Raw genomic sequence first — 13640 nt, 5'->3', positions numbered from 1 at the left:
TATTACAGCACAGACTGCCACAGTCTCCAGTGTCCAGTTCAAGGCCCACAGAGCAGCCCTTCCTCTCCAACTTGTTGAGCATATTTATGGGCACTTGTTTAAAACACAGCCAACCGATTAAAAATACCTCACAGAAGATAAGTAGTTTTTCTCTCTAATATAATTTCACTGAGGCTTCAAGTCCATTGAGACATTCTGGGGTTATCAAAATACCATTTTATTACTCAACAAATGCTTTTACCATCACATTCTTTAGTTTGCATAAATATCCCTCTGATTTAAGGACAAACTAATTAGATTTGGGCAGTTAAAGGTCTAAGTCATGTTAATCCTTGTTTACAAGCTTTCTATTAGACCCAATGTTTCCCAACCATTTTCCTTGGAGCCCCCAATACATGTACCTAAGAACAGCAGAGCCCCCCAGGATCTACACTACAACAGAAACCACCTCAGCCCTTCTTGGCCCACCACTGTTTGCTGTCTGGCAATTGTATAGTTGAGGAGGCGTAAAGCTCCAGGTGGTAGTTCTTCTTAATCTGCTTCAAAGTTGTTTTTCAATTAACTGGAACAATGCCTTAAGGGACTCTAGATGGTATATTGTCACTGTAATGATGCATGTAGCAATTGTACACCATGTGCTGCTGCTGGAAACTTAAGTGGAAAACTTAATGAAAGTAAAGAGTGTCTTCCTTCCTTTTCTAAAGGTGAAATACAAGACCGTTGTGCTGTCTTTAATTATTTACTGGCGGCCGGTTACAATTTATTCAGCTGATTTTTTTAGGGAAAAATATCTAGCGGATTTCCAAAAAGTTCTCTCTTGGTAGGAGTCAACAATGTGGATAACTTAAAAGTCTAATACACAGTAATACCAACAGTGACGTCATATGCTCGCGGAAGAATGCCTGTTGGTTTCTGAGGTGTTCATTTGGACTAGAAGTAACTTATTACAGATATCTAATGGCTCAGTATAACCTTAAAATGGTGACTAATCTCTCCATTGAAGTCTACTGTAGCCCGCTTTAGGTGTAGGAGTGTGAGTGAGTCCTGGGCGGGGAGACTCTACCTCCTTTGACGTCAGGAGGGAAACTGTCTGCTCAGTTTGGAGGCAGAGCCACAGGACGACGCTCTCCGCGTTGAACACGTACCCCGACTAGACCCGAATGAGAGGAGCTGTCTTAGACCCGGACATTTAAACCGAAGATGAATGACCACTGGAGGCTTTCCCTGCGGTGATTCGCCGAGGTTAAGTAGCTCAAGACATACCGGATACGACAGCCGTTACCACAAGAGGACTTCCGTTTAGAACCCTGGCGGAGGGAGACCGTCGCTGTCAATATTCACTCGAAAGCATCGGCATGTAGGCACTCACTTTTCAGGTAAGTCATGGCTGTATTTCGTCTGCTATTGTCGCCTGTTCATGCTATTTGTAAGTCTTTGTTTCTTCTGTATGTGGTATATCCCGCCGCGAATTGTCGACAGGTATGAGAGATGAAAATCTGGGTTAAGTGAGTCCAGCCGGTCGTAAACTGTCTTTCATAAGACGAATAACCGTAATAAAGTGTTCAAAACTATTAACGCTATTAAAACACATATATGATAACGACTCTGTATTTAGGCTATACATTTTAGGAAACATGTCTTTTAAATGAACTGTATTCTTCCGATAAAACTAGTTCCTCAACTTAACCCAAGATGTTGTCCAATTATTTTTTTAATACCCATTTTTAGATGACTTTTTAAATGTCCAGTGTTCTTGGTCATTGACACAAGTTGTCACCTACGCTGTTTCATATATTTTAGTACCATTTTTTTACATATACTTACTACCGCTTCCTAGGCGAGGACAAATAGACAACATAGCAGGGATTTAAGAGATTCAGAGTAGGTTCCTGTCCCCCACCAGAGAAGGTGAAATTGATGGATTTTATCTTCTTTTAAATCTTGTTTCTATTTTAAAAACGACCTCCACAGTATTAAAAAGGTCCTGCAGCTTTCTTAAAATTTACCACATTGTTATAGATGACTTAGAGCTTGGGAATTTTAATTAATGATCAGGTGTAGCAAGGTGAATCAGATTACATTGAAGACCGAAGGATCTTTTTAACTCCAGTATGTGTCCATTCTTTTTCATCTTCATACAGTTATTTACCATATTTTGTACCATTTAGAGTATGTGTTTTGTATATATGTGCTTTGCAGAGCATACTTGTCATGCTGTCAGGGGCTCAACACCAGCTGGGTCATCATGGTTTGTTTTTAGCCCAGCACTGCAGTGATTTGGCTTAATCAACAGTTCAAAAGTGTGTTTAAACTCGTGACTTTCTCAAAGTAAGTCAATGCCGAGTCCAAGAAGTGGGCTGTGGCATTCGGATTCAGATCTTATGGTCAGACATGAGCTCAGTATGCTGTTACAGAATTGTTTTAGGAGGAGGAGGGGGTTTGTAGCATCTGAATATGCATATAAATGTGTTTCCTATTTAAATTCTGTAATGCCGTGATATAATACTGTAACCATGAAGGGCAAGTAAATTTTGTGATGTGATATTTAGACTAGCTATATCACCAGCCCTACTCTGATGCTGAAACAATGACCAACTCTTGGACAGCAAACACAAAACAATGTTTACTGAAGCGCAGCTATTTAACATCATCGACTCAAACTGCCGCATCATCAGCTCTAGAAGCGCTCTCTGATGGAAGCTCAGTTGTGATAGAAAAGTAAATCCCCTGCGGTGCTGGGCTGATGTGCCCAGTCTAGGGATGAGTATCAAAATCCAGTAAAGCCATGGTACCAGTACCAACACATCTGATACCTGCCGTACCTGGTACATTATGGAAGTCACACAACTTTCCTTTTCTTATCCCGTATTCGACTGGCATCTTCTAAAGATATTTCTATAAAACTTTAATGATACCCAGACAGCTAATTCTCCCGCTGATTTTCAACACACTTTTGATCTCTAAAAAGTATTAGGCTAATTCAGGCACAGTTTAGGCAACGGCACATATAAAAAGTATTGATTTAGCACCGGTATCGAAAAAAAAAAAAAAATGATACCCAACCCTAGCCGAGTCAGACCAGTAGAGCCAAGCTGCTCAGTGTAATGGAAAAGAAGTCCCACTGGTGTCACGCTGGAACCAGATTTTCTGGCCCAGAGCCAGTTCTTTGGCTGTGGAATAATAAATAACTGGTGCTAGGTCAGGCAACAGTGCCAAATCAGCTTGGTGGAAAGAGGGTATGTTATACTCAAAGGAAGTGTGTGAGTTGACCAATCAGATTCAAGTATTAAACCCCACAGCGTTTAGTATATGTATGAGAAATAACATTTAGTAATAAGCAACAAAAAGAAACAGATTGCTATACTACAAAAGTGGGCATACATATTTGCTACAATAAGGTAAATATGGCTCTCTATCATTCTGTTGTTTATTTTTGCCAAGAACTACGCAAGGTGTGTGGAAAAATAGGTGAGCCCTGTATTCTCTAGAGATCCTCTGTGCATGAAACCTGAGTATCAGGGGCGTGAGATGCGGTGCTCACACAGGTAGTCTAAAAGGCCTGGTTTGCTCATGTCAGCCTTACACCAGAGGACTTTGCTAAAACTCGATAAACACTGACATCTGAGACCCTCTCACATCTAAAGACAATTCGCTGGCAAGTCGTTGAGTTTTTAGTCTCAGACTGAGATTGTGCAAAGACTATTGGTCACTAACAACAAGACTAGAATATGATTGCTTTTGGAATTATTTCCCATCATGCATCTGGTGGAAATTCACATATAATTTTTGAGCAGGGAACAAGATGAAGAAGGAGATGGAGATTGCATACAAGTTATTATCTCTTAAAATCCAACATTATAAAATCATTTATATTGAGTTGAAATGAAAGGAAAGTTAAATACTGAAGCACTTTGTATGTTACTGTAACAACCAAGGAATTATCCCTGAAATACTAACAAATAAAAGTACCATACGAAAATGCAAGTCGTCTCACCAGGGAAACAAACTGATCAGGCATTTACTTTGAAAATCCCACTGGTGGTTTACCGTACCTGAATGATCTAAGCTCACATTTGTATTTTGAAGAATGAAGTGAATTAATGTGCTTTCGCACAGCACTGGCTGCCATTGGTCTTGGATGATGGTCACGTCACTGAGGAACACAATTTGTATAAGACCAGACTAAAGACTTACGACAATATCGAACATGTTTGATATAATCGTGACGCCAAGACTGAAGAAAGACCTCCTCAAAATCCAGTCTTAGGACCACCATACACCTAACAACTGAGATAACAGGAGCCAACTGCGACTTCAGCAGGACTCCCATGATTTTACTCTGACTTCGGAATTTTTTCTGTGACATTGAATTCGGAGGGAAAGTCAATAGGTGTAAGGCCGCCTTAACATTGCAAACAAACTGAAAATCCAGTTGTGGCAGGGCCGAGACGTGCGTCTCATGTGTGCAGTCTGAAACAGGCCTACAACTTCATTGCAGGGTCAAACTTGCTATTTTTTGCACTGGTACATGCGTATCCGGTCCTGGCTGGTATGGACAATTTTACTTTCATTATAAATAATAAACTAATTTCCTTTTTTAAAAAAATAGAATCATTAAACATTTGACTTCTATGTAAAATGCCTACATACTATTCTTAATGCAAAGGAGTTACTCATGAAGAATTTTTGCCACCCTGCATATTTTACAAAAATGCATTCAAATGTTTATCTGCCAGTCTTTTACATTTCCTGCTGCACCTGCCTGTCCAGAAACTAGTATGCCACAGAAAAATCCGTAAAAGCAGGACATAAAACTGCTGAGCACCATAGTTATGCTTTGAATCCTGGCTGCATTATCACTTTTTTATGTCAGGGAGCAGATGTGCTGCTTTATGCTTCCACACACTGACACAGCCATTTATCAGTCCATGCAGCCCAACTTGCTTTCTCTTTCTGCCCGCACAGATGGGGATCCCAAGCTACTTCAAAGGTCTAAACATACTGGTGGCTTTTCCTGACCCGGGCCTTTTACATTTTCACTCATCATTTAGATCAGTAAATGTAAAATGATGAATGCTTCTACTGTGCTCACCTCATCCCAAATCCATGTGTGCCCTTTAAATGATCAGCAGGCTGGGACAGCTCAGCTGCTGTGAATCATTAAAGCATGACAGATGTGTGACAGATGTGAGGGTGGGAGGTGGACAGGGTACGGTCAAATGTGCAGGGCCTGCTTTGTGGTGTTGTGAGGTGAAAATCTGTTTGGAACAACTCCACTGCCTAAAACACATGCATAGAGCTGTTAAGCTGCTGTGTGAAAAGGTCATTTCAGTAAATGGGCTTTTAGCAGTATTTTATGAGACGCTTTTCTTGACTCTGAGCTCATTTTTATCATTACCATCACACTAATGCTCACAGAGGTTCAGTTAATGATGGTACTTCTAAACCTTCTTTAATATTCAGATAGGCTGCCTGCCATGAAGAAGCGAGCCAAAAAAGTGCTGGAGGAGGAGGAGACACTGTGCTGCTGTGAGTATGTGAACAGGCATGGAGAACGCAGCCATGTAGCCGCCTGCTGCTGTGACTGCGAGGACCTGGATGATGCCTGCGACAGGTGAGAAATCTTTACCAAATAACTCAAAAATTCAATAGCAAATTGCTGTTTGTTTTGTCCGTTTCTTGTCCGTTTTTTTCCTTTCTTAAAAGAATTGATTAACTGGCAGCCTGTAAAATATCAGAAAACAGGAGGACTTTTGGAACAGACTGAACTTTCTCAACAACCATTTACTAATAAAATGCCTCGAAACAACAACATTTATTGTCTGCAGGGGATAGAGGCTACCCACTCAAATATATAAAACTGCAAAAGAAACAAAAATCATAGACACCCAAAATTGTTTGTTTTTTCATTCATCAACAATGCAAGCAAACATCAAAACATTGTCTAAATTGCACAAATACCTAACTGCTCACTGATGAAATTAGCTGTTCAGCCAATCACATGGCAGCAACCAATGCATTTAGACATGTAGACAAGGTCAGGACATTGTACTGAAGTTCAAACTTCGCATATGCATGGGGAAGAAATGTGGACAGGCTGGTCTGAGGATTTTACAAACTGGTGATCAACTGGGATTTTCACACACATCTCACAGGTTTGCCTGAGAATGGTCCAAAGAAGAGAAAATACCCAGCCAGCAGGTGTTTTCTGGGCCAAAATGCACTTTCAGCAGTTAAGACCCTCCAGCTCTGCTTGGACCCCAACCTTACCAAATTAACTGCTTTGCCTCTCTGGTGCCACAAATAGTTTTCTGCTCTCTTCATTCTGGTATTTTCCCCTCAAAACAGCTGTAATCAAACCCCGTCTTAAGAAATCTCAGTGCAACGGTTGCTACAAACTATAGGAACACTTGGAAAAAAAGTTTATTCTCAGCTTGGCAGTTATTTGATGATAAACAGCCTCCTGGACTCGGCACTGGCTGAAATGGCACTCATCCAATTACAGGTGCATCTTACATACTTAGAATATCATCAAGAAGTTGATTTATGTCAGTAATTCAATTAAAAAAGTGAAACTCATGTATTATATAGATTCCTTACACACAGACTGATGTATTTCAAGTGTTTGTTTTATTTTTGAAGATTATGGCTTACAGTTCATGAAAACCCTAAATTCAGTATCTCAGAAAAGTCTGAAAAAGACAAACAAAGAGCGTTACACTAACACATCGTCAGCTTTTGTTCTTGTAGACCTCTCTGGATATATACAGATTAAAAGAATGGATGGGGCTGTCTGGTACAGCCCTAAACTGGTTTGAAACCTACCTTCAAGCCAAGTAGTCCTTTTTTTCTAATGGGGGCCACAACTCAAATAAACTGGGTGTTGATTGTGGATTACCCCAAGGCTCTGTTCTTGGACCATTTTTATTTAATCTAAGCTCTCACTTCCACGCCTCATTCAGAAATACAACATAAAATACCATAATTTATGCAGATGATTCAAAACTTTACATATCACTATTTCTTGGGGATTTATTACTAGATTTTGGTTATTGTTAAAGTATTAATAATTATCACAATTGCTAATACAAATGAATAAAATTCATAATTAAGAACTGAGGACAGGGAACAACAAAAGAGAAGCAAAAATCAGTCATATTGTTAAGTTAATAAATATTGGTATTTAAATATAAATAAAATGCATTGCCTTTGCCGTCCTAAAAGAAGCTTAAGGCCGGAGATATACTTGTTAACTACACAAGCACAGACACAGCATGGCTTTCCTGCATTTACAGCATATGCTTGTCGTTCCGCCTGGGCATGTCCTCAAAACTTAACGGGACATGGATGTGAGATGGAGTATGCACATGTGTAGTAGGGTCAGTGTGGAGGCAGAGGAGGTTTGACAGTCAACGGCTGCAGAGACAACGATGACATTAAGTATTGAAGCTAACCTTGATAAACCAAGTCCACAATTCTCTACATGTCTCTCTGTCAAACTGGGACAGAGAATTCTGTTTTAGGAATTGATGTTTAAACCTGCCAAAATAATTTGTAATGCTACAGTTCAAAAAGTGACTGTGCAAAGTGGTGACTTTCTGTCAAATGAAGTGTGCTTATTGCTGTTTATATTAGTTAAGTATTTGGTTAAATGAATATATGATGAGGATATTTTGACTAATATCAACAAACTAAACCCAGGGTTATTCAGGAGAACTCCTGCTGTCTTTTTTCACAACTACATCTACAAACGCAGTTGGCTGAAGGTCCCCAGCAAGCACGGCCCTTAATTTAACTGATACTCTGTGGGTGTTTGGTCTGTGTAGTTGCTGTTTTCTTACCACCAGTCATCAGCCTGAGTTGATAGAACTATTGACTGATATTAATGTTGTGTTAGCTCTAATCTCAGGATTAACATTGACATTATCATTATCACACACCAGGTAGCTGCATTTAGCCTGACTCTGTGATATGTACTCTTGAAGTATCCTACAGTAACACAAGTTGAGTATAGGTAAGTATATGTACAAGAATGCTCATGTTGCAGCTGGAAGCCTGCACAAACACAAAGCAAAACAGCGTGCTTATCTCAGTTAACCTTAAAACACAACATGGAAAGTATTAAAATAAGGAAAATATTTGCAACCTTACTGAAGGGCCCAGCTAGGTGGTAGTTTAGATTATTCATCAAATTCTGATTGTATTATTTCTTTAAACATGAAGCAAGAAATCGACAGTTAATAGCCTACTTGGGAGTGATGCCCAGGTAAAATCTGTGTGTGGGAAATGCTGGATGTTCATTACCTTGGGATTGTGGGATTTGTCATACTGACAGCAGCCTGCTGAGAAGAAGGAAAAAACACTAGCACAGTTGTTTCTGGGGCTCCTTCAGGCCTGCCAGTGGTTTTAGCACATATTCCTCAGGCTGCAGTAGCTGGTTTGGGCTAAAAAATAAAATGCTTCCTGCCCTTTGGTCAGAACAGTGTTTGTCCGTGTTCTCACAACAAATAAATGACATCATAGTCCGAATAAGAGCAGACCTAGACTCACCTTTTCAAGCAGTTTTGGTCTGGTTTGGTGGACAGATTTCAAATCAGCCTACACAGACTTGCCAAATGAACTCAAGGTCATTCCAACCAAACATTTTAGGTGTGAAAGTAAATAAAGAAATTACTGTTAGATGATTAAAAAGATTTTACTCTTTCTCTCTGCCTCAGGTTTCTGAAGAGGGAGCCTCAGAAACCTGACTCCATGTCAAGCGTGGCGGAAGTCTTCACAGACCGTATCCGTGTTCCTTGGCTGTGGGGTGGAGCCAGAAGAGTGGACTTGTCCCTCATCCCTCCTCTTATCCTCCTTCCTGTCCTGCTACGCCTTGCTGCTCTCCACTTCCTGCTCGGCCTGGTGGTCCTGACAGCTCTGCCCGGCCTGGTGCTGTGGTACTACTACTTCACCCATCGCAAAAAGGGACGGACGCTCTTTTTCCTCAGCCTGGCCCTCTTCTCCCTGGCGTACATGTACTACCTTTTTATCACAGAGGTGTTCCCCAGTGGAGATGTCAGCCATGTGCAGCTAACAGTGGTAACCACAGGGGTCATACTCACCCTGGCAGCCCTTATCCACACCAAGAGAGAACCTGGCATCGTGCATCCAAACCAAGAAGCTGTTCACAGCACAGTGACCTATTACAGCCCTCTGGCAGACAGAGACCCTGCCGTTAACGGAGGGAGGAATGATGTGATGATGACAGTGTCCAACCGTGCAGGATTGTCAGAGCAAACGGAGGAGGAAGTGAAGGAAAGTAACAGAAAGAACTGGTGTCCGGTGTGCAGGGTGGTGAGGCCCCCGAGGGCGGGGCACTGTCGGATCTGTGGTATCTGCGTGCTGCGTCTTGACCACCACTGTGTCTGGTGGGTTCTGTTTAAACTCCTCTCATTTGACTTTTCAGCACTTTGCCCATTTTTCTCACATTTCATATCCTGCAGATGTCTTTTACTTGTTATACACAAAATGTCGATTAAATCTGAAAAGAAACCGTTAACTTCAAAACAAAACCCCTCACTGAGGTTCTTTCATTTTGAGAAAACAAGTTTTTTAGCACGTTTACAGCTGCCGTTTCCTCATTGACCATATTTGTGTGTTTTCGAGTCTCCATCACATATTAATTCCTGCTACAAGTGAATATTTTCTTGCTCCTACACTTCTGTCTGGCCCTGCATGTTTGTACAGTATCGTAACCCTGTAGTCTCAGTACAATGTTCTGTCTACCTGTGTGTACCTGTGTTGTGCGTCCCCTCCTGTCGATACTTGGGTAGGATTAACAGCTGTGTGGGGCAGGCCAATCACCGAAGCTTCCTGCTCACGCTTGTCCTCTTCCTGTTGACGTCCCTGTACGGCATCAGCCTGGTGCTGCGGAGCGTATGTCCCAAACAACACCTCTTCACCGCCCTGCTCTACTGCCCTGGAGTCTACAACCAGTACAGGTACTGAGAACAAATGTATACACTGGTTAGGGGGTATGCCAAAATATTTATAAGGGAAAATATTGTCCTTATTCATGTGACACAGTTAGCAGTTAGCAGTTAGGCTCTGCTATATCAATATACAATATCGTGAAATTTGTAGCTTCTTTTAATGGTATTCCGAGCGGATTCTTAACAGTTTAATTTTTGAAAAGAAGAATAGTGCTTTTGTCAGGGAGGATCTGTCAAAATGAGGTGCTGTACAAAGATGAAGGGTATCCTAATAGTCCAGAGGTGAGAAACCTGGACTAGTGTTTCACAACAGTACAAGGCTTATATATCTTTGATATAACTTTGAGTATCCAGCACTTTATTCCCTACATTCTAATAAATATTTATGAAACAATTTGTGGTGGAAATTCAGTTACAAAAACACAATTGTTAATTAAAAGACAATGCAATTTCTTTTCTAAATCTCAAATTCTGAATGCATAAACGCAAAATAAATCAATAAATTAGCTAGAACACAAACTTTGACATATTCTTGTAAGAATGTAAGACAGCTCATGAGAAAAATAAGACTTTAAATTTCAAATTTTCAATTTCTAGACTTTTTAAGGATCTATAGGAACCCTGTACATTTTCATCAAAGTATGACACCCCCCATGTTAAAGTTAATTTTATATACATATTTTTATTCACAATAGAAAATCTTGTTTTATTCAATAGAATTTTATTCACTCTACAAGTAATTGGTTTTAAGTTTTGGAATATACTCCCTTTTACAGATAATTGTATAAAAAGATTAAAATAATCCCTTTACAGAATCATATATATGAAAAATATGATGGTAGCACCGGCAACCCTTAATCTAAGACTAGCTTGTAGAAATTTTGAGAACCAAGAATCATAACCATCTCTTATCAGAGTTCATTTTTTTCAACTAAAGTGATGACTAAAATTGTTCGTTGATGAACTTTTTTTCTATGAAGAAGACTAGCCTTAGAATAGTTAAAAATAGATATTTTGTGATTCAAAAAATGAGAAAAGCTTTTTTTTGTCAAGGACACTACAATGAGACTAAGATGTTAGTGCTGGACTGTTGGAAAATCAAAATCTACATTACACAATTGTGCATATTAGGCATGCCAGTATTTTTTCTACAGTATTGACAATTATTGTCCAAATAGTTTTGGATCTGAATCAGTTTCACTCAATGCCATAAGCTTTTAGAGAAGAAATGTTTTTGCTCAGAGAATGAGTGGATTCCAGGGAGTTCAGATAATCTGGTCTTGCTTAACTGGAAGCATTGCACACTTAGTTGCAGCCAATTAACGTAACTTCTTTTGATTGCAGAGGATGTAAAAATGTTGTCTCTTTTTACTGTGGTGGTTCAGACAAGGAATTTTAAACAGATTACAATTATATGCCATTTTCAGGGTATTTCTTAAATGAAAACTGGAAAAATTAATAGAAATCCTTTTTGTTGTTTGAGGGTCCTGTTTAGCTTTCAGTATTGGTTTGATAAAGTGAAGAATTTGTTTAAGGGCTGTCAGTATCAATGAATTAATCATGATAACTGAGGTTTATAATTGGTGTATTGTTATTTTTTTTTATTAACACTGATGTGCTTTATTGTCCATTTCAACACCCTTATGTTGAGACATTAAGATACTGCAACATCTCCCTACAGCTACAGTGATGTAAAATAAGTCCACGGCTCTTTAATGTCTCATTTCAGTTAAAAAAAAACTAAGAAAGTTTAGGGGATGGGCCATCTGCACACTGTGTTATTAAACATTTACCTTTTTACTGTTCTCTTATTTCCTTTTCAGTCCATAATAAGTTACTGTTCAGTGTTTAAATTCATGTCTTAATCTTCAACCTCTTATTGTCTTTCAAGATAAAAGGCAGGTCTTTATCCAAACGGGAAGTCAGTATCTCAAATAAAACGAAAAAAAATTTAAATGCAAAACAGGGGAATTCCAAAAAAAATAGCTGAATATGGAGATTATTCATGATTAAATATTGAAATTGTTTGACAGCCCTACTTTTCACCTGTCAAGTCTGCTGAGCAGTTAAAAAAAAAACCTCTTCATACTGAATATTGTCTGAAATGCTCCAAACTAACTTTGAATGCATGCTCTGTACATCGACATTTAAAATGTAGAACATGGAAACAGAAAATGGCAGGCAATGCTTAAGCAGTAATCAAGAGTGAAACAGCTTTTGCAGTGAGTTTGATTGAATCTGTTACAAAAAATGCCTTGAAGAGCTCAAGCTTTTGGAGGAGGACTGTTTTTTTCTCAGAGTAACGTGTGAGTGGAGTTCAAACAATCTGGGCTGGAAGCACACTTGGCATAAGCCTTCAGAACCACTATTAGAATCTCAGTCCATTAACACCTAACTTCTGTGGATAGCTAATTACATAAAAATATTCTTACTGTGGTTGCTCATCTAATTTGTTTTAAGCTAGTTGCAGATTTTGTTTTTCTGAATGGAATTTTTGATCATAATTGAAAATATGAATAGTAATAGTATTTTTTTTGCTTAAGTGTCCTTATTTGGTCTGATAAATTGGCAGGTTTGTTTCACTTACTATGCTGAAAAAAACAAAATTAGAGCCTCTCTGATGATCTAAAGAGCAGTAAAAGCCTTTAATGCCAGATGGATGCTTCCTTTGTTGTGTTTTATTGTTGTCCTCTGGCAGGATTTACTATCTTTCCTCGTTCTTTGTGTTCCAGCTCTGCACTTTGCTTCACCTGTGCCTGGTACAGCAGTATTGTGACCGGCGGGCTCCTTCACCTGCTGGTTGTGCAGCTCATAAACGTCAGCTACAATGTGACTGAGCGTGAGGCTCGAGTCGCCCTGCGGGACAAAACCGCTCGTAGTGCCTACTGGGGACTCATTGTGGACACGGGCATCTACTCTCGAGGGTTCCGTGAAAACTGGGCAGAGTTTATGACCATGGGGGAGAAAGTGAGGGCTCCGGCTCCTGCCCCAGCAGACCTGGTTTAAGAGGCTGAGTTTAAATTAATATTTGGACGTTATGACTGCTGTTCAGCCTTTATCCACTTGATGGCAGCATGGCTCCTTTCCTGGGACAGACTCAGCAGATTACTACAGCCCTGACTTTGACACACAGCAATAACTTTAAACCTCAATAAGAAACATTCACTGCCATTAATGTCACTGTAACTTGCATCTCCTCTATGCAGCTGTTACTGCTCACACTGACCTTTAATCACCTTCTGCTGCCTCATTTCACTTCTCACTGTTTCCATCACACTGACAGTCTTCCCTTGACTCGGACATTGTCTTTGTGTCTCCTCTATTTTCGAGTGCCTTGCTAGGAGACAGTATACAATAAAAAGGAGAGTAAACTGATGCAAACGGACAGTTTTGTCTGAGCACATCGTTGACTAGACAGATCTTCAGGGGTTGGACAATCCTGCACAAAGCATGTACTGAGCATTTCAAAGATGCTCTTTTGTCTGCACATTCTATTTGCCATCCTCCATGAACCTGTAACTGCACTCCTCACTAAGCAGGGTACATGATTTGTAAGTATAATATGTCTATTCTGCACAAACCTCATAACTAGACTCATTAAATTCAACAGTGTGTCATTGCAATAAACATAATTAATAATCTGTAGTTATGAATAGATGATTAGCCACT

At 39.7% G+C, this 13640-nt stretch overlaps 1 protein-coding gene across 3 annotated transcripts; it reads left to right on the top strand.

Annotated features, from left to right (window-relative positions):
• Positions 1 to 1110: 1110 nt before the first annotated feature.
• Positions 1111 to 13528, top strand: zdhhc23b (zinc finger DHHC-type palmitoyltransferase 23b). Of its 3 annotated transcripts, none has more exons than XM_041814008.1 (5): positions 1111 to 1376; positions 5468 to 5614; positions 8718 to 9407; positions 9813 to 9980; positions 12704 to 13528. In XM_041814008.1, the coding sequence occupies exons 2-5, from the start codon at positions 5478 to 5480 to the stop codon at positions 12975 to 12977; spliced, it is 1269 nt and encodes a 422-aa protein (XP_041669942.1). In that variant the 5' UTR covers positions 1111 to 1376; positions 5468 to 5477; the 3' UTR covers positions 12978 to 13528. The 3 variants fall into 3 exon arrangements, with proteins under 3 accessions (XP_041669942.1, XP_041669944.1, XP_041669941.1); XM_041814010.1 differs by having other exon boundaries at positions 5464 to 5614; positions 9822 to 9980; XM_041814007.1 differs by having other exon boundaries at positions 5464 to 5614.
• The last annotated feature ends 112 nt before the right edge of the window (positions 13529 to 13640 follow it).

Source organism: Cheilinus undulatus, linkage group 19 (assembly GCF_018320785.1).
Source record: "Cheilinus undulatus linkage group 19, ASM1832078v1, whole genome shotgun sequence".
NCBI lineage: Eukaryota > Metazoa > Chordata > Actinopteri > Labriformes > Labridae > Cheilinus > Cheilinus undulatus.
The sequence above is the reverse complement of the archived record's forward strand: the minus strand, read 5'-3'. Positions and strand labels throughout refer to the sequence as shown.